The sequence below is a fragment of the Ammospiza nelsoni genome, chromosome 5 (genome assembly GCF_027579445.1).
Source record: "Ammospiza nelsoni isolate bAmmNel1 chromosome 5, bAmmNel1.pri, whole genome shotgun sequence".
In the NCBI taxonomy this organism is placed as follows: Eukaryota; Metazoa; Chordata; class Aves; order Passeriformes; family Passerellidae; genus Ammospiza; species Ammospiza nelsoni.
The window spans coordinates 27,269,519-27,289,915 of record NC_080637.1 but is presented as its reverse complement, the minus strand read 5'-3'; the positions used below and the strand labels follow the sequence as shown (position 1 = coordinate 27,289,915).

Sequence of the window (20,397 nt, the reverse complement as noted above, 5' to 3'; positions counted from 1 at the left end):
GTAAACATCAAGATTTTATGTCTAATTAGGCATGCAACTATGCTTTCGAATTATAACAGGTAATACCAAAAAGCAAGAGAATTAGCTGTGTGCTTAAATAACAGCCTGGAAAGAACTGGATGAGCCAGAGGCACTGGCATTATTTAAATATGCTATGCCATTTTCAACATAATTAGTTACCTAACTGAAAACCCAAACTTAGTCAATGCATTTGTACATGTAATTAATTAGTTTGTTTAAAAGCACTTCATTTGTAGTACTTTATTCTTCATTTCCTTCCTTTGTCACATTACCACAGCATTGATTTGATTTTCAAAAACAAAAAGAGACAAACACATAAAATTAAGAAGGGCATTAGTAAAAGAAAGCACTACAGGGCAATACACCACTATTGCTATCCAGAATTTCAGACACACTTCCTTTTTTGGTCTAAAGCTATTTTAACTATTTCAATATGCATCTTCAATATATCTAAATCCTAACAGCTATGTGTTAAAAAGACTCTTTAAGCTTTTTATATGAACAGAATATCAATTACACAGGTCAGATTCACATTGTAAACCCCATGCAAACAGGGAATTTTGACCTAATAAAACCTTTATTTATTGGTGTCTCTAATCTGTGCCATACTGATTAGGAATTAATATGACAGCTTTTTGTCGTTGTGTCCCAAGAGGTATAGAAGTTGCATTGGACACAAATCAGGGTATATATACAGGAATACAAGGAAACAATGAGATCATCCTAAAAAAGAAATACAAAACTATTTTCTGTGAAGTCACAAATATTAAAAATATTTATAACAAACACTTTTTATAAACAGTTAAACGAAGGAAATGAAGGAATCTTTGTTTTTTGGTCAGAAACACCAAAGAAAGTAGATGGTGTTTGCAATGCCATTCCTCAGGCTGAGAAGAGGCAGGAGTCAAATTCAAATGATAAAGGATGGAAAACAAAGGAAAAGCTGAGTGTCAAGAATGATAATTTACACAATGATTTATGGATGAACCCACAAATCCAGGGGCCAAGATAAAGACAAAGCCATGAGGAAGAAGAGAACCAAAGTCTCCCAATATTCACTAGACCAGAGAAGTCACTTACAATACTCAAGTCTAAACATACTCAGCCTTTTGCATTTACTTCTGAAGAGAAACAGGAACCCACACACATTTTAGAACTATGAAATATTCTTTATGATGAGAAGATAGGAGGTGCAATTGGAGCCTGACAAAATCATGCAGAGGATTTTGGCACAGTTCCTCAAGTGAGCTGAAACACAAGAAAAGAGACACACACTGAGGAAAGAATCAGCAAGACCAGCCTGGATGTAGAGAAAAGAAGAGTCCTGGAATAGACAAACAGGAGCTGTTGATTGCAGATTTACAAGAAACAGTCAGAGTGGCAGTACAAGATTTAACTTTGGGCAGTTGACAGCAGATTTGGTGACAGCACAATATATAGTCAAAATCAGGGACAGACATTCAAGAAAATAATTTTTGTAAAGTATAGGGTCACAACATAAATCTGATTCAGTGATGGAAAAAAGTGAACAAAAAAACAAACAAAAAATTCTGGATTTAATACCAGATACAAGCTTTGAAAGCAAGTAAAAATATAAGCTGTAGGTAACACATAAAGGAATTATTAAAAATTCAAAAGACTAAGTAAAATTGGATAAAGTATAAAAATTCACTAAAGAGCACAAAGAACATAAAAATAAAGTTGATAAAATCTATTGCATCTGTGATAGAAGACAAGAGAGAAAGTTCTAGAAAAAGACTGAGAAATAATAAGAGAGAGAACAAAGCAACCAGGAATTACCTTTAGCCAAAGGAAATCACTGTATTTGCATACAAACTTATAGAGAGAAGATTCATGCACACCTATAGAATTTTGGAAATCTTTATGTTTTATTTGGTGAAAGCTTTAATGATGGCAAAAACTTGACATACAGTTGTCTCCCAAAGGTTTATCATCATCTCCTTTAAAAGTGCTGTAAAAAATGGGAGGGTAGAGTGCTAGAAGTTACTAGCAGCACAATAAAAAAAAAAAGATGCTACGTGATGCAAAAGCATGCTTAGCCAGACCTTCCTTTCAATGCACAATGTGTCCTTTCCCATTAACACTATTACTTATTACAATACTTTTTGTCCAAAAGGAATTAGACCTCCTCCAGCAGCACCCAGGACAAAGAAGAAGGGCAGTGCCAAAAGAAACAACTGGTACACAGAATCTCTAGGGAAACAGGGAAGTTAAGAGGGAAGAGTGTTCAGAAAATATCCAAATAGCTCAATTTTTTCTCTTCTCTGTCTTCCCTGTTGAAGTGCTTTTCATATATGCATGTAAAACTACCAAAAGTCTTCTAAATAGCTGTGCTCCCTCCTCCTCCCAGCTAGTAAGATAAAACTTAATGTCTGCAACAGACTTTAATTCCATTCTGTCTCATAATTTTGACTGCAGTAGTTGCTGCATCTTTGTCTGCAGTGAAACTGGACTCCTTTTGGACTCTTTAAAATGGCAGTGATGACAGCAGAGAACCCTGCTCTTCTAGCCACATGTACCACCAGATAACTGAGAACACAATATAAATATAAAATTCTATATATATCATATACATATAAAAGCACATCTAATAATATTTTTAATATAAATTATAAAAATTATAATTTTATCTTTACATTCTCAATATATATTTCTGGGTACATCTATATGCTTTTATACAACAAAATCTCCATATGTTTTGAGTAGAAAACAAATAGGGGAAACTGGAGTTTAAGTTAGTAGCATACTTCCCAAGCTTAGATCCAGACCCTCTTCAACTGGCTCTCCCTGCATTGCCAGCTGCAATCTCTGAAAATGGAAGAAAATTTCTTTAAAACCATTCCACATTGAAAACCTGTGATTGTGGAAGGAAATTACCTTATACATTCTGTTTTCATTTTATCGCTTTACTATGGGAGCCTATAACTGATTCAGCTCTGTTTCCCCTGTGGTGCACAGTATTTTAAGTTCTTGGCTTCTAAGCAGCCCTTTAGTCTATTATAATTAAGATACTCAGCCTACCACTAAACTGCAGGGCTCAGGGATATTTCCTGGCTGTCCAGATCATTCCTTGTCCTCTGTTTGTATGACACCCACAAGCACATCCCATTTTCTCCTTCCCTTCTTCACTTGGAAAGGAAAAACAAATATAGAGGCTAGAAAGGGACACAGCATAAGCAGCACAGAAGCAAAAACAATGGGTGTATTTTGGTAAATAAATGCTATGTAGATTAGACACCATTGCTTTTCTAACTCTATTCATATAATTTCCAGAGTTAAGGAAATTTAACCATCTCTTCAAAAGTTAGTTTAACCTGGAATTAAAACCTTCTAGAGACAGAAATGCTACAAATTTCTATATAAACAATATCTAGTACATAAAAATCCTTTAGTTATAAAGTTATTCATAATATTTAATGCGCAGCTCTTAACACTTTAAGCCAAACAGTAATTCTAATTTTGTATGATTTCTAAAGCTATAGGGAGTGGTTAATCATATCAATCATGTAGGAAGCCCTTACATATTGAATTTTTTTATTAGATCTCCTCTATCAATCTTATATTTCTGAATCTTCCTATTCCTTTCGCATTCCCTCATCTACTCACACTGTGTACAACTTGCAGGTGCACTCAAAAATCAAACTGCAGTAGCTGTTAAAGCTTCTCCATTTCCATACTGAATAGAATAATTATCTACTATGTCCTAAAATGATGTTTCTGCTAAGTAATTAAATTTAGCTTCTGTAGAACTAGCATATTCTTGCTTTTCATTCACTTTATGGTGCAGAAATCCCCCCCAACTCTAATCTCATTTATAACATCTTACAGCAAATATCTCACACCTTGCAATTTTCATGATAAATGTGATGACAAGAATGATGCTGCTTTTTAAGTAAAAAGCACATGACAAACTACTTTATCACTTCCATCAGGCTGCCTATACTGATGCATCAGTACAGGAAAGACATGGTCTAGTATGAATTTTAATTTATTTATTTATTTGCTTTAAGAGGGGATGAATTCTTTGACTGATATTTTTTTGTAATGGAAGTCCCATGGACAAAAAGTTTGCTGTATTGCATGCTACTGACTGGGGGAAAAAATTATATTCCTACTTTTTGTATTGGCAGATACTATTATATTTTGATGTGCTTTGAATACCAACACATAGGTATTACACTGAATTTAGCACCTCCAATTCTAAGAGGATTACTGATAACAGATATGCATTGCAAGGGATAGCAAGTTCTACCTTATTCTGATAAAGTGCCATATATTCATCATCTAACTGACAAGTCCCCTAGTTTGGGAATCAAATCTATAAGAGAAAAATCTGGCATCTGAATATTTCTTTTAGACAATAGCTCTAAATGAACTGAAACAAACACAAATTAGATACTTAACATTGACTTTTCCTGGGCTAGAAATTCTAGAACTCTCTGCTTTAATTTATTTTCGTGAAGTTTCACTGTAATAAAGCAGACAAGTAATGTAAAAATAACTTGAATATTATACTAAGAAAAAAAATCTATGACGTATTTGAAGATTTTCAAGTTTTACAGATTTTATTTTTTCAAGATTAATGCTCCACTTTTTTTGAAATGATGGCCACAAAATACAGAAGGATTAGGATTAGGGTTAGGGTTAGACATGGATTTATTAGGTTTACAGCCATATTAGCTGTATATTATACAATCATGTATCCAATAATATATCAAAATCCTGAAACTACTGTTTCATAATATCTACATAAATCAAAGCATGTTGCCAACACTCATGAGAAAATTTACTACTGCTTCTGCTACAGGCATTGCCCAAAAGTTGTAACACAGTGGATGTGGAGATGTTCCACACTGTGACAGACCTCCAGAGTCACTTCCAGAGATGTGCAAAGAAAAAATGACATCTGCTCCTATCATTTGTAGCGAGTTGAGGAAATGTGTCAGGTTTTCAGTTCCTCATACTGTCATCGTTGTTGAGCTTTTCCATTTTCACAAGGACAAAATGACAAGCACTGTTCCTGGGAGCAGAGATGAATCTGTGATTGCCACGGGACTCAGACAATAACCACACAGTTTTTTTCACTTAGGCCATAGTGACTGGATGTAGTAAAGAAGGAATTAATTATTTCACTGCTGAAATGAGGAGAAACTATCTCTCGCTAAACTAGACAGTTTATTTGCTTTCATAACTTTCTAGGTCAGAGTACTTGTTATGACCAGTTCTGATCAGATGATCAGAAATCCACTGAAGGTTTTTAAATAAATAAATAAATAATCAACATTATGTTTTCATTAAAAATCACCATGACACTTAACTACTAAACAAGCTTGGAGAAAATTGCAAAACACAAGGTCATTAATTTTTCTATCACCCAGTGTTCTCAGGAATTCTCATTAGCTTTAATCCTCATTAAATACTGTAACACAAAAATATTTTCCTGCTATATACATTTGTCTTTCTTTAATTTTTGTTAATGGCTTGCCTTGTTCCTTTTGACAGTCTGAAGGTCTGTGCTGCAGCTCAGCCAGACCCAGTTTCATGATAAAGCAATTTGTGACTGGATTTTGTGTGTCTGAACTTATCTGGTTTTAAATTTACCCAGGGACTTGATCTGCTGTAGCAAATAATGCAAAACTAATGGGATTTTGATATTATGCTGATGTAAATATGGCTTGGAGACTTATGTAGTCAAGATCTACAGAAACTTTTAAAACAACATTAAAAGTACCTGATGGTGATTTGGTCAGAAATTGAGACTCATTTTATTTTAAATATCACCAGAGAGGTATGATCAGAACATGGCTGAGATGGAGCAGTGACACATCTGCATGAAGCTGGAACTCCATTCTTTTGTAAACAAGATTTCTTTTGTGAAGCTCTAATTTCAATCACAGGTTTTAGTTTGGAATTTGAGATTCACCCTGTAATGCATCTTCCACTGGGGACTACAAACTCCATTCAGTAATAAGATCTTTAGCCCTAACTTAATTACAGTATCTGAAAAGCTGACAGGGAATAAACATGACTAATGATTCTGATTTTCTCTCAACTGCTCACCTATCCAGCAATCTCTCTGCACAGAGCCTTGCAGGGTGATCACAATTGATGATGTTTACATGTCTGACATTAGAAATAACTATTGTAGCAAATCACACTTGTATCTCTGCAGTACTTTAAAACTGAAGTAAAAGTTAAAAATAAAACAACTATGTTCAATTTAATCTAAATTTAAGGGGCAATTTTTGGTAAATTTCTCATTTTCAGAATAAGTGAAACATTTTATTCTCTCGGCAGATCTACAGGGACGCAAGCCCTGTTTTCAGAGATGCCCTGTTCAAGGCATATATTAGTAAGCAAAGTCCAACAAGAGGAAAAGCAATTTCATTTGTTTTCAAGTTTATACTTATTGCCAGCCACTGTCACTGTCAGAGCATTTCAGGTACTTGAGAACACCAGCTTAGCAATCTTTCCTTGCTATAAGAGACATGAGGTTTATTCCTCCAATCTGCTTCTATTTATTCTAAGCAGAATTTGTCTCCAGTGAGTAAGGATGTTTTGAATTTCTCGTAATTAAAGACAGGGTGTTTAAGCATATATTACACATTTAAGTTCTATTTAGACTGAAGGTTTCAGTCAGAAAACACAGAAACAACGTTTGAAAAGCTGAATCATGATTAATTTCAATCTATTTTTCAGTTCTTTTCTCAGCAGACCTATCATATACCTTTTAATTCCAAAAAATTTGGCAGGGTTATTTTTCATTTATGTATACCTCACATATACATATTTATAAAATGCATTTCCATATATTCAATTTGAAAATCCAAGTACATTATAGGAAATATTTAGAAAGGCTTGCTTATAAATTTTGGATTTTAAATTACTGTATTATAAATGTAAATTACTGTAGGCTGTCACAGTAATACAACATAGTCAGAATTTCTTCTCCAGAATAAAGCAGCTGTCCCAGTAATCACACACCCAATAATGACTACAAAACAATCACACTGGAAGCTTGTCACACACCTTAACATCAGGGATGCTCTTCTATTATTGATCATCCTTCAAATACCGACCTGTGTGTATACTTGGGAGACAAACAATGGGCCAAAGTTGAATAGTTTTCATTCATTGCTGTAAAAGTTGTCTACTTGCACCACAAAGGGGCCCACCATCCCCAAGCTAACTTTATGTACATGTAAGACACTTCAAAGAACAATTTTCATACAGTAAATGAGTCAAAGATTTAAGCCCAAAAGGTTGCTGAGTGTTTGCCAAAACTTCAGCATGTTATTTTTAATTGCTTTTCATGAACCATCTAATTTGTTATGAAGAGTGACTTGTATGCCTACACATAAATGACTGGTGCTATTTTGGGTAGTCTGCTGAGACATCCTCATGACAAGGGCAGTGATAACACAATGTTCAAGAGAATTGTGCCTTTCTGAAACTGTAGCTTATAAAACCAGACAGGATAACTAGGACATCTCAAATGGCACTGGACAGGTATGTTTAAAGCAGCCAAATCCCACCCATTAAGCCTGTGAAACTCAAGAGTTTTCCTCTGGAAATTAACAGTTGTACCAAAAGAATTTTTAAATTTATCACTCAATTTTCAACAGTCAATTATAGAAGACCTTTGATGCAACAATTTCAAATATGAATTGGATGATCTTTCAGTATGCTGAATATACAGCATGGAAAGCGCTCATAGCAGAAAAGACACCTAAGAAAGTAATCACTAAGAGACGAAGGAAAAACCATTCTTCATTAACATATCCTAATCTCTTGTCCTTCTTCTGGCAGCAAGTCAGCACCTAACAGTGAAATACAGCAGAAAAAAAATGAGCAGGTAAAAACTGAACTTAATTACCTCTGCAAAGGGTTTTACAGACTGACTTAAGCACTGGTACGGAGATACATGGGGAATACATGAGCATGATGTTGAGGACAGGGCAGGCAGAACAGAAACACAATTTCCTACACATTCCCTAAAAATTAAAAGAAAAGGAGGGGGGTTATAGGATGAGTTAAACTATACTGCACTGCATCAGCTGATTAACTGTTGATGCAAATATTTCTACAGTAAATGGTTATTTCTGTCCAGGCAGAATTTTTAAGTCTCTACATAAAATAACAAGTGTCAAATTAGCTACAAAAAGGCCTGACTTCTCTTGTTCTTCAGAATCATAAGAAAAATCATACCATCCACAGAGAAATGAAAGGTGAGGGAGATGCCCTGTGCTTTAAGGTTTTAACATTAGAGGCTTTCCCTTTACAGACCCGTAACATTTCTCTCGTAGAACTGAAGTCTGCTTTTGACTTTGTTGTCTTGCTGTGGCAATACTTTTACCTCTTACTCCCAAATGCTCTTGCCCTCATGGTGTCGTGTCACTGAACTGCAGGATTTGGATAGGTTTCTGATGCGGGGTTTCTCACAGGAATAGTATGACTGATTTTAACTCATCCTTTCACCTCCCACCCTTCTTTCACCTTTTATTTTCTAGCTTGAGGTTTATAACTTTATGGTCAGGAATATGTAGAGCTCAGTAGACAACATTAGCAGACAATTATGTTTTGGGGTTTTTTTTATGGGTTATTTACCACAATAAATAACCTAATCAAAACTTCCAGAAATATACATGCACAGAACTTCACAGTTACATGAGTGCAACATCTGTACCTGACCAGTTGCTGCAGCCAGAAATTTCAGCACTAGTATGTAAAGGAATCCAGCTGGGGCACCAATCTGATCCTGCCTTAACCAAATAATCATGGTGGGAAGTGTTCAATGGAATATCTGTGGTGCTGGAGAAATGATGGGGAAGAGAATCTTGCCTGGTGATATTCCAGTCTCTTCCTTTCCAGTTGGCTGTGGTATAGTTTTCCTCTTTTCTTTGTGTCACATGTTCTTTTAAAAAATATTTTAAAATTTCATTTTTAATAAAAGTTTGGGTTTTCTTCACTAAGACTGTACACGCCATCACTTAAGGAGCTCCCTGGAAAACCTATCTGCTCATTAGCCAGTGAACACTCAGAAACACAGAGAATACTCCAGATTTTAAGAAACTTTCTAGAAAACTCAGTAGACATATATGTAGTATTCCTGGTATGTCTGCTATTTTTTGCCCATGTAATAAAATGGTGAAACAGTTTAAGATCATGTGGCCTAGAAAGATGGAAAGTAATTATGAAAAAAAAAAAAAACCAAAAAAAAACCAAAAAGAAAGAGACGAGGATTTGAATTGACGGAGGACAGAGGGAAATAATTTGGTTAAAAAGTCGTCAGGTATTTGTTACAGCTTCAGAAACTAATCCAAATTTTCATATTCTATGTACTAGAGATCTCAAAAGAACATACCTAAAGCTGACCTAAATGCACCTGTTCTAGCATCAATATTGCCCAGCAAAAGAAGAAAAAATTAAGGACCTCTCTGCAATCTACCAGGAAACTAAAGCTTCCTTTAAAGAAATACAGAAACTAAACCAAACAATTAACATCATAACGGGTTTATTACATCTTTCAAGTAATTTAAAATGTTCAACATTTTTAGATGAATAGTTTGAGGAAACACAGAAACACAAAGAAAAACTGCAGCCTAATATCAGCAAGTGCTTTCAACTTAACTATCTGACAACGTATAAACACAGAGTTGAATCCTTTTTTGATATGGAAGGAAATGTAGCAGTTCACTAACTCCTTTAATTGCCTGCCATACATATAACAAACTGAGGCCTCCTCTATCCTACATGACAGAGGTCTTGGTAGAGATCAGCAAGAACTCCGTATTCACATCTGCATCCTAGCAAAGAAAAGGAATAAACATCAGTTGAATAAAACTTGCACAGATTAAAAATATTTTAGTGCTCAAAGATTCCTCATTTCATTTTTGACCTTTCCATAAATTCAGCTCAAGGAGTTAATTGTGCTGAAATAAACATTAATGCACTGCCTGAGGATACAAATTTTTACCTGGCCATGGAGTATTGGCAGCATAGACAATGAATCTAAACTGTAGAATAATTCATTAGGAAATATGCAGTAGCTGTGGCAAGATTTACTACAAATATACTTGAAGTGTTTTTAAAAATTAATATTATGCTGCTACGCTTGGCTTAATTAGCTCTCTTCTTCATTTACAAAGCATATCTGTCTGGTTTATGAACTCAGTCTCTACTTCCCATTCTTGAAAACCTGTTTAATTAAAGTTTTAACTACTGCATAAGTTTTAGAAACAGTACAATGACTTTTATTACTATAAGCCTAAATCTTCTTTTAAATACGATCATATCTACATATATTGTATCAGAATAGATTAATACATGCTCCATAATACTCCTGTGTATACTGGTCCTTTTCATTATATGTGCCCTCTATTTCCATTATGCTGCACCTAGGTAATTTTGGGGGTTTTGCACAAACAGTTGGATTGTGATTAATTTAGCCAATCAACAAGACAGTTCTCCTAAATCCATTACAACTCACCTTCCTCGTTTTGGCATATACCCATTTCTAGCCTGTTTCAGTGATTTCCTCATCCATTATTCTATTTTATCTCTTTCATAGGTCCATCACTTATTAGACACCCACTTCTACTAGCAGGTGACTATTTCAATTTTCAACTACAGCAAAGCCTATCACAGTCTTTTTCAGCATTTATCACTTCCTCCCACTGATGCTATTATAAATTATTAAATATTTATTTAATTTTGTTATACATACAAAATTGAAACATGCATTGTTATGCATACAACATAAATTGTTATACATACAAAATTGATCCCATGCTAGCTGGATCTATCTGAAGTTCTAGAAATGCATGACATACAGTTGATCATAACCTTTTTTTGCCTGCACATTAAAAACCTCCTGGCATAATGGTCAGTGAACAATTATTTGTGCAATCACTGCCTACAGACTACAGCAAAGCAAAAAATATTTTTTATCTCCCTCTGCATGGATGCTGGAGACTCTAGTTAATGACTTGTCACCCATTATACCAAAAATACACTACAGTTTCATCACACAATTTACTCCACAGAAGCAGAATGTCAACAACAGTCAGTTCTACAATAATTTAAAAATATAATAGTCACTTTCCCTCCTGTTCTCATTTGAATCTCATAACCACTGTGGTGATCAATTTCAAAACCTTATTTGTTCTGCTGTTGTGAACTATTCAGGACATCAGATTGGTGTGCAGCACAAAATTATAGAGGCAATCTTTTTAAATTAACAATTTGCAATTAATATTTCTGCCAGCATATATTTGTAAATTTTCCTTAATATAAAACACTATGTCAAAATTTTCAAATTAAAATATGGCAAATTCTTTCATATGGCTGACAAACAGTGCAGTAAAATAGGCAGGAGCAATAAAAAACTGTCAGGCTATAAATCTCATGAAGAAATGAAACAAACAAAGGAGAAAATTCACACTATTTTTCTAAGTTGAAAAAATAATAGCTAAAGCATCATCAGTTCATTCTGTGTAGAATTGTTTATTCATTACTCCACTTCATGGAAAAATATTAAATTCACAAAATCAACTTTAAAGAGATGACATTTTCTTGTATTCTTTACATATTGTCTAATCCCAAAAAATGTTTTCTTTACATATGCTCTTATCCTTAAAAAATGTTTTAACCAGATTTTCATTTAGACCAAATTGGCCTATTTCTCTCAACATTAGCAGTGCTGAGAGTCATCACAGCAGCTGAGGCTCTGATCCTCTGAGTCTGCTCAGTGATCCCACACGGCAGTGCCGGTGCATTTGAAGGAGTTACTGTGCTTCAGCTGGAGTTGGTCAGCAGACATGTGGTCCCTGTCAGCTCATTGCAATGACAAGTACATGGTGCTCACTTAAGCTGCTTTCAGCAGCTCCAAAAGGGAGCCCAGGTGAAAGCAATGGAAATATGAGCATTTAGGAAGAGCACTGGAGGCAAGCTTTGCTCTTTTTCTATATGCAGCATCAAAAGTGATGCAGCTGTTGTTGTTTTCTTGCTCATGAGTAGAGATGGAAATTAGCTTTATCATTAGACTGGAGTAGTATAATGCATGTGATCAGCTTAAATCAATCACATGAGCGAGTAGTATCTCCAGTTCTGGGAAACGGAAGGCAGGAGGGAAGAGTGGGCTTGTGTGTCTGTGTGTAGAAATGTAATGGGATCAAGAAACCTTTTAAAAAACACCACCTCAGTCATTTGCAGTTACCCGACCATCACTCAATTCTAAATGAACAGAAACACTGCTTAAATCTTTCTTCAAAGGAGACAAAGAAATTCAGATGGAAACTTGCATACACCCCCCCACCCCCCCCCCCCCCCCACCAAAAAAGTCATCATTTGGGACTCTGAAGCCAGAATAAGGATGCAGATAATAAAACAACCACATACTATCTTGCAAGATGGTTTTCTACGCATTATGGTACGTAGGTACAACTCTTTCACAGTGTCACTGGCTGGGTTCAGCACACAAAATATATTCAACTAAGATGGAAAGAGGACTTTTGCATTGCTTTAAAATGAAATAACCAGTAAGATTTATTTATGTTATTCAGAGCAGATTATTTTGTTTCAGCATGTTTTTCCTCAAATTGCAAACATAAGAATATGTCTGGTTCTAATACTGCTTGAGTTAATAAAAATTGTTGCTTCTATTTACAGGAGGAAAGTGCATGAATTTCCAGGTTTTGCACCTATTTGCCTTCCAGTACACCTAGAAAAATCTGTGCTGACAAATACATGAACTTATTGTTCATTTTCTGAGATGAGGAGCCCAGGGAGCTCAGTTAATATCTGTTCCACAAGCTTCTTATATAAGCATAAGCCTACAACAACATCTTTCATCCTGACTTTCTCATCTATAAAATGGGTTTAATACTCTTTCCTTCCTCCTACCCTCATCTTTGTTCTTGTCACAGTGAGCTTTTAATGCAATACACGTAGAACAGCACCAGAGTTGAAATGAAGCTAAGCTTATATCCACAAACTGCTTAACCAGACATCTAAACACTGAGAAGATGCACTTCTAAGCAGTTCAGAACAAAGAACATTTTTACTAAACACACCCTTTATTCTGATGTCTAAGTATGGATTTCAAGGCCGAATTTCAGGTGACCAATGACATTTGTACCCATAGGTTGCAAAAAAAAGTAATTTTTTAAAAGTTGAAATACATGATGGCATTTTATTAACTACTGGATTTTTAGTGTTAATGCATTTTAGTCTCTCACTGCTCACTTTTTAAAAACCTTTATAAAGACAAGCTATTGAGCTTCCCATTGGGATGATTCTAGTTTTATGAATGTCTTTCCTAACCATCTGATGCCTTGGCAGCAAATCAACTTTCAGTGAAACAGAAATCAAATGTGTTTCTTTAAAGAAAAATATCTATGAAAGATACGCTGTCTTAAATGAGATGACTACACTGCATTTTTTAAGCTTCCAACAGAGAAAACATTCATCTAAATGTGAAGTCATACATTTGAAAATTAGCATTTGCTGTTGTAGAATCATAGGATAGTTCAGGTTGCAGGGCTCATCAGGAGGTCACAATCCAAGCCCCTGCCAAACCAGGGTGAGCTATGAGGTCCATTATTGAGGGCTTTATTCAGTCAGGCCTGGCACACCTCCAGGGATGGAGGGCACAGCTCTTGTGGCAATAGCCCCATTGCCTGGCCATCCTCAAAGAGAAGGGTTTTTAATCTGGTCTGAACTTCCATGGCCAGTGCACCGCTAGGCCTAGCTCTACCTTCTTGCTAACTTCCCCATGGATACTGGGGGCTTTCCGTTAGGTCACCCCAAAGCTTTCTCTTCTTCAGGCTGAACAAGCCCCGTTGGGCCAACATCTCCTGGCAAGGCAACTGCTGCTGCCCATGCTGAGTTTGAGGGCATGGGGCCCTCTGCTCTACTTGTTATGTGTTACTTTTGTCTTTCTGCCCCAAAATGCGCACTGAAATCTATGTGTGGTCTAGGACACAACAGTATTTTTCTTTTCCTAAAACACTTGTATGCATCACAGCCCTGGTCATAATGCCAAATTTCAGAAATCCAGCTTTTTGTACCTTTACTATTGGGTCTACAGATTTACAGAACCTTTAAAATTCATTATGGATACAGAAAATCTTCATTGTGCGTTTCTCAATTTGTTTTTTCTGAGTTAAAGATGCTGCACCAATATACATTTCCATCATTTGCATTTACAGAAATGGAGTCCAGTCATGCAAGGACTGCGTGTACAGAAATAGAATAAAAATCAATGGAAACTGTATTTAGGAGACTTGCAAGAATACAATCAATGATAAAGAGTCACAACAGAGCAGTACAGCTGAACCTAAAAGAAACCTTTCATTGGCTAAAAAAAATCCCATCAGTACCTAACAGTAAGTACTACCAAATAAATTGCAGAGATATATAAACTGGTGACATATATATTCTGTGCACACAGACACAGAATAAGAATATTTTAGAGGATGCAGAGACTTCATCTAAGGTAATTTAACTGCTACTATGTCCTTTAGATACATAAAGAACCAAGACAGAACAATATGAAGAAGACAGTCAATATAAAAGATATTGCAAAATTTGTAATCTATGAGGATATTGCTGTGTCTCTGTAGAGTACAACCTGTTCTCACTTCTGCAGATCTGCCACTCCTGTCAATGTGGATCTGACCACTCACAGATTTATACGCATAACCCAGACAGACAAAGCAGACTTTGGCAAAGAGAATAGAACACAGCCCTAAACATACCCTGTGTGTCATCACCTACTGTGAGTTCTAGATTTTAATATGTTTTACTGAAAATCCATTTTCCTATGAAAACAGGAAAATGGATTTTCTAGCTATGAGTCATTGCAAGCAGTACCTTATCACATAAGCAGTACCCCAGAATACTTACCAGGGGCCTATGTGGTGGGGCCAGCAAGCAAAGAGCGAACAAATAGATCTTGCTACAGCACTAGTGAACATAAATTGCTTCTGTATAATTAAATAGCAAAAGTTTGTACGTAATTCCTGCCAGGTGATTGCCCTGAAGGTGTTATGTACAGAGATATTCTTGGGCTCCACCACTGGCAAAGTCTGAGTTTTTCTGAAGGCTGCTCTGCTTTCTAGAGGCAGGCACAGATTTTTGGTGTAATCTAATACAAGCTGTTATCCAGCAGTATGGTCTCTGTGTGGAGACAGCTATTTTGTGGGAAAATGATCCCTGGACCTCAGAGAAAAAAAAATGGCAGCCAAATATGTGACAAAATTGAGTTGATTCAATAAAACAAAAAAGCTCCAAAACAATAAAAACTCCTTAATGATTGTCTTGTTCACATTAAAGGGTGATGCTACTGACACCAACTCTCTGAGAATAAAAAAAAAGCAACCAAACACCTGCAATGAGCAATGACAGTTTGAAGCTGAAAGCTTTCTCCAATAAGTAGACAAAATGACCAAATTTTGCTTATAATTTAAGGAAGTATGGGATCTTTGATTGGAAAAAATATAACAGCCTGCATGAATTTGTCAACAGGAGTACATAATGTTAATAAAATAATTGCTGCATTTAATAGCTACTGATGGATGGGCTTTATTTCTATTAATTCTCTACCCTTTTACAAATCCCATTATACTTCTTTCCTTCCTAACTTCCTGTGGCAATAGTTTCTACAATTTAGTTATAAACCCTGTAATGCAAGTTGAAAAGTTATTGTTGAAAAGTTGGTTTAGACCTACAGTTTAATAATGCAATGATCTATGTCTGCATTGTCATGCTTTGAGAAACAAGGAGTATTTCCTTTTTCACATCTTCAGAGCAATTTTGCAAGATGCAACATATAAACAAACATAACATTTTCCTGAAGCATTCAGCTCAGAACACTAACTCCTGAAGAGCCTAACAACATTGCCAGACATAACCTTTTTTAAAAAAAATTACTCTTCCTAAAGGCTCACTAATCATTCTTAACTCAAGTACAGTATTAAGAAGCAAAAAAATAGATGAAAAGAACATAACAGGCACACAAAGCTCCTGAAGATCTGTGGAACTATGACAGACAGGAGGAAAACAAATTAGTTCAGCAAGGTACTGAATAGACTTAATTTCAAATTTTACTAGCTTAATACCAATTTTGATTTCCTTTGCATTAACCGTCATTTATTTTTGTTACTGAAAACAAACCATAACTCATCTGTGAAAGATTACTATAGATTTTTGAATTACCAGTAATGCATTTAAGATAAATAAGTTTAATTTCAAGTTTTTTCAAGTGTTTTATAATACCAACATTAATTTTTAACAAATTAGATTATATTGACTTTTAAAATAAGGCCTCCTCTGGAAGACTTATCATTTAAACAATTTTCAGGAACCGATTTTCTACTTAAAGTTAATTCTCCTGTGAGTCCATGGAAAACAAAACAAATTCTGATCTATGGGAGTTACACTTTGCAATATTGTCTGTATACAAGCTGACCTATAGACTCATTCGCAAGGACTAACTGGGGATTTTTTTGTCCATTCTTTGAATTCTTTTGAAGAGGAAGTTGTACCAGCTTATCTAAATTAAATTATATTTTACAGGTTTGTGGCATGTACTGTATGCTTCTAGTAATTTACAAGACACTACCAAACTCACTTCAGCTGCACTAGCAACTAGACTGGAAAAAAGAATAGAAAACTGTAATGACAGTGTTTTTATTTCAGTGCATTTGTACCACTTTGCAATGCCTCAAATTATATTTCAAAAGGTAAATTATTATGTAGTATAATGTCTGACTACCTGAAAAATAGAAAATAAAAGGTGAAAATGGACCTATTATAGATTTTTCACCTACACACCTTTTCAAAAACTCTAAGTCAGTTATTGTTACTTTTAAAATGCCACAATTTTAATTTCATTAGATATTGTAGAATTAGGATTTGAAAAACAGGATTTTTCTGCCATGGAGTCAACTCCTGAAGTCAAGTCAAAATATAAGGGACCTTTTCTATGGCACTAATGGCTCTGCCTGTTTGATCTTTCATCACTTTCAGTAATTAAGAAACAGTAAAATGCTAATTAACTTACTTTAATTGATAACATGAGAAAACACAGCTTTCTAGTATTATCCCTTATCATGCTCCAAATGGATCAAATAAAGATAATTCATTCAGCTATGAAAGCACAACTACAGAATCACAGAACACATTGCCTATCACTCGTCTTATCTCAGCCCATGGCAATACTGCTTGTCTGATTTAATTGCAGCTGGAAAGGAAATACCACACAGCCACTTGTTCACTCCAGCCTTCCCTGCCAGGGTCAGGGAGAGGAATTAGAAACAAAAGGTAAAATTCACAGGTTGAGAAAGAGCAGCTTAGTAATGGAGAGGAAATAAAATGTAATGCTAATAGCAATAACAGAAATTAATACAATAATATTCACTCTACCATCTTTGTTATTGTTATCGTTGTTGTTATTACTGAAAAGAGAAAGAGAGGAATAAAACTCCAGAATGGCGAGTGATGCACAATAAAATTGCTCACCACCTGTCCCCAAGCAGTGATCAGTGCTCTCCAGCCAGCTCCCTGCACTTTACACACTGAGTTTGACATTCTGTGGCATGGAATATCCCTTTGGCCAGTTGGGTCAGCTGTCCTGGTCATGCTCCTTCCTGGATTGTTGTGCTCCTTCTCACTGGCAAAGCATGGGAAATGGGAAAGTCCTTGACATGGGGTAAGCGCTACCCAGAGAAAACTGAAGCATCACTTTGTTATCAACATAATTCTCATTCTAAAGCAAAAAACCACAGCACTGTACCAGCTACAGGAAGCAAATTAACTCTATTCCAGCCAAGACCATGACACACAGCAAAAAGCTCTGGGACAATTGTCACATCTTCAAATAAAAAAAAAAGCACATCTGAATTACTGAGATTTTTATCAGTATTTCTATCAATAAAGTAATCTAACCAGATTTACCACAGACAACTGAGGATCATTGTACAGTCTTCTGTGTCCATGAGTGATTCACTAACCTGTAGGCTCATCAGTATTCTGAATGCACTTGAGCCACACACATTTGTCCATTTGGCCAGGAACACCCACTAATGTTAAAGAAAAGTTCCAAGTCTTAAAGAGTTTGAATGTATAGCAGAGTGAATTTCCTAAAGCTAGAACTTATGTTATTAAATTTCCTTTTTTTTATCAAAATCTACACTCAGTTTCAAAAATTAAGGCAAATATGTTAATAACATAGAACAATGTAAAGAAGCCGTTGAAGTTACCTTTTATTGCAATCTCTTTCTGATATTGCCACAGAAATGAATGAGGAATACTGAAACATGGATAACATTCTTATCATTATATGATTCACAGCACTAATATCAGCAATGTAAGTACCTTCTTAAGGACACAGGTCAATAAAAGACAGTACACACACTACTCTGTCTTTAGCACCTGAAAGTGATAGCTGGTTTTAGCTGTAGATGTCTATAGTTTTTGGACATCAAATTGTCTCCTTTGTTCTAGATATTTTGCTCCAACAGAGACACAACAATTTGTTTTGGTTTCTCAAACCGACATAATTCAGATTTTTTCAATAAAACAGGAACTATATTGACTGCAAGAGAAAAAAAAATACGTAGACATATTTCACAGTGCCCATGCTATTAACTAGAGCCCACTGAGATGAAATTCAAACCTTTAATTTGAATTGCAGCTGTCAAGTACTTCTCAAGCAGTCACTACACCAAAGCAAGAATCATTATCTAAATGAATTGAGTCACAGTCTGCCATATTGTCTGAGATCTCCCAGGGTCATTCACATCTTAGAATGGGAAACCAGGGATTTACCCTCCCACCTGTATGCCTATTCCACTCTGTACCTGAGAAAAAGAAACCTTTTCAAGCAAGCATTTTCTTCAAAGTAATGCTGTTCCCACAAAAACTTTTTATTTACGTCTAGTGATAATTTATTTCCACCCAGACCCAGTAGGAAGCTCTATCTGTCAGAGTATACCAAATCTTGAAGTACTCTAGAGTCTACTCCTGCTACAATGGGTTTTTTTCCTGATAGAATAATTTACTCAAAATCAGTTGCACCATATTCCCTAAAGATGCCTACAAACTACAATGAAGACAGTAATCTATGAGGGTTCCTTTTTCTGTAAAATAAAATAAAATAAAATAAAATAAAATAAAATAAAATAAAATAAAATAAAATAAAATAAAATAAAATAAAATAAAATATCAAAGATGAGATCCACAAACAGACAAATAAATAAACAAAAGCCTAAAAGCAACCTACTTGCCCACCACAATGCAAAACAGCAGCTGGAGTTTCTAAATGAAAAATCATAGCCCTATAATCTCATTGAAAACTGCTGTACAATTACCTGCCTTGATTTGTGGCAGAGATATTCTCAGTAACAAGCATTATTTGTATCCATGCACATTTCACAAGAGAGTGAGTAGTTTTGTGTAACATTTCTCCTCTCATTAAAAAACAGACAGGTACAATGCTGACATCCTTGTTAATAACAGACAGAAAATGCTAGAAATTACTCGTTGTCTAGGATACTGACTTAAAATACATTAAAAAAGCTGCACCATTCCTATAAAGACTCTGAGACTAAGGTTTAAAATACTTACTTAATAATGTCTCCTTCAAGAGCAATCACTCGTTTAATGATCTTCTGTTCAGGATTTCTAGGAGACCTGAGACAGGAGATAAGGTTACACAATCAGTACCATTCCCATTGTTTTAAGAAGATGAAATAAATAGACACTATGGAAGTCATTAGATGATTCCATGGTCTCCTTGAGTTAGCATCAGTCACACTGTTCCAAAGGGAAGTGAAGCTACTGCAGTCCCTGTCACTGCAAACCATCACTGAAAGCAGTTGATGACTTCCTTGCAAACAGCACAATGATCAACACACCTTTGATCATGAAAAATACACTCCACAACACTAAAAGTAAAGCATCCCGTGAACCAATGGGGAAGGTACCTTTGCAAATAGATTCATGTATTAAAACCTGAATCCCCCACCATTTGTTGGGAAAATGTGTTAAACATTTATGTCTTTCAATCAGTTTGGGAGAAAAAATCTTCCTATGTTATATTAATATCTATCATTAATTTAGGTAAGCCTTGCCTAGGGAATTGTGGAAGTTTAAAAATAAAAGTTGCAAAAATTTCTGAAAGTTGCAGCTTCTGAATGCATTGTTTTTCATTTAAAGTTATTTCTCCACAGCATCTTTAATTGAGTAGATTCTGATCATACATTACATAATAATATGAGAAAGCAAAGAAGAACTTGCATGTACAGCCTGAATATCCCAACTTCCTGGATGCATATTATTAGATAGACTATT

The 20,397-nt window shown here is 35.3% G+C and overlaps 1 protein-coding gene across 2 annotated transcripts in view; it reads right to left on the bottom strand.

Annotated features, from left to right (window-relative positions):
- IMMP2L (inner mitochondrial membrane peptidase subunit 2) overlaps positions 1–20,397 on the bottom strand; it is a 412,660-nt gene that overhangs the window by 122,638 nt on the left and 269,625 nt on the right. For both annotated transcript variants that reach the window (XM_059473165.1, XM_059473166.1), the window contains exon 4: positions 19,672–19,737. In XM_059473165.1, coding sequence (XP_059329148.1) covers positions 19,672–19,737 — 66 coding nt within the window. The remainder of the gene's footprint in view (positions 1–19,671; positions 19,738–20,397) is intronic.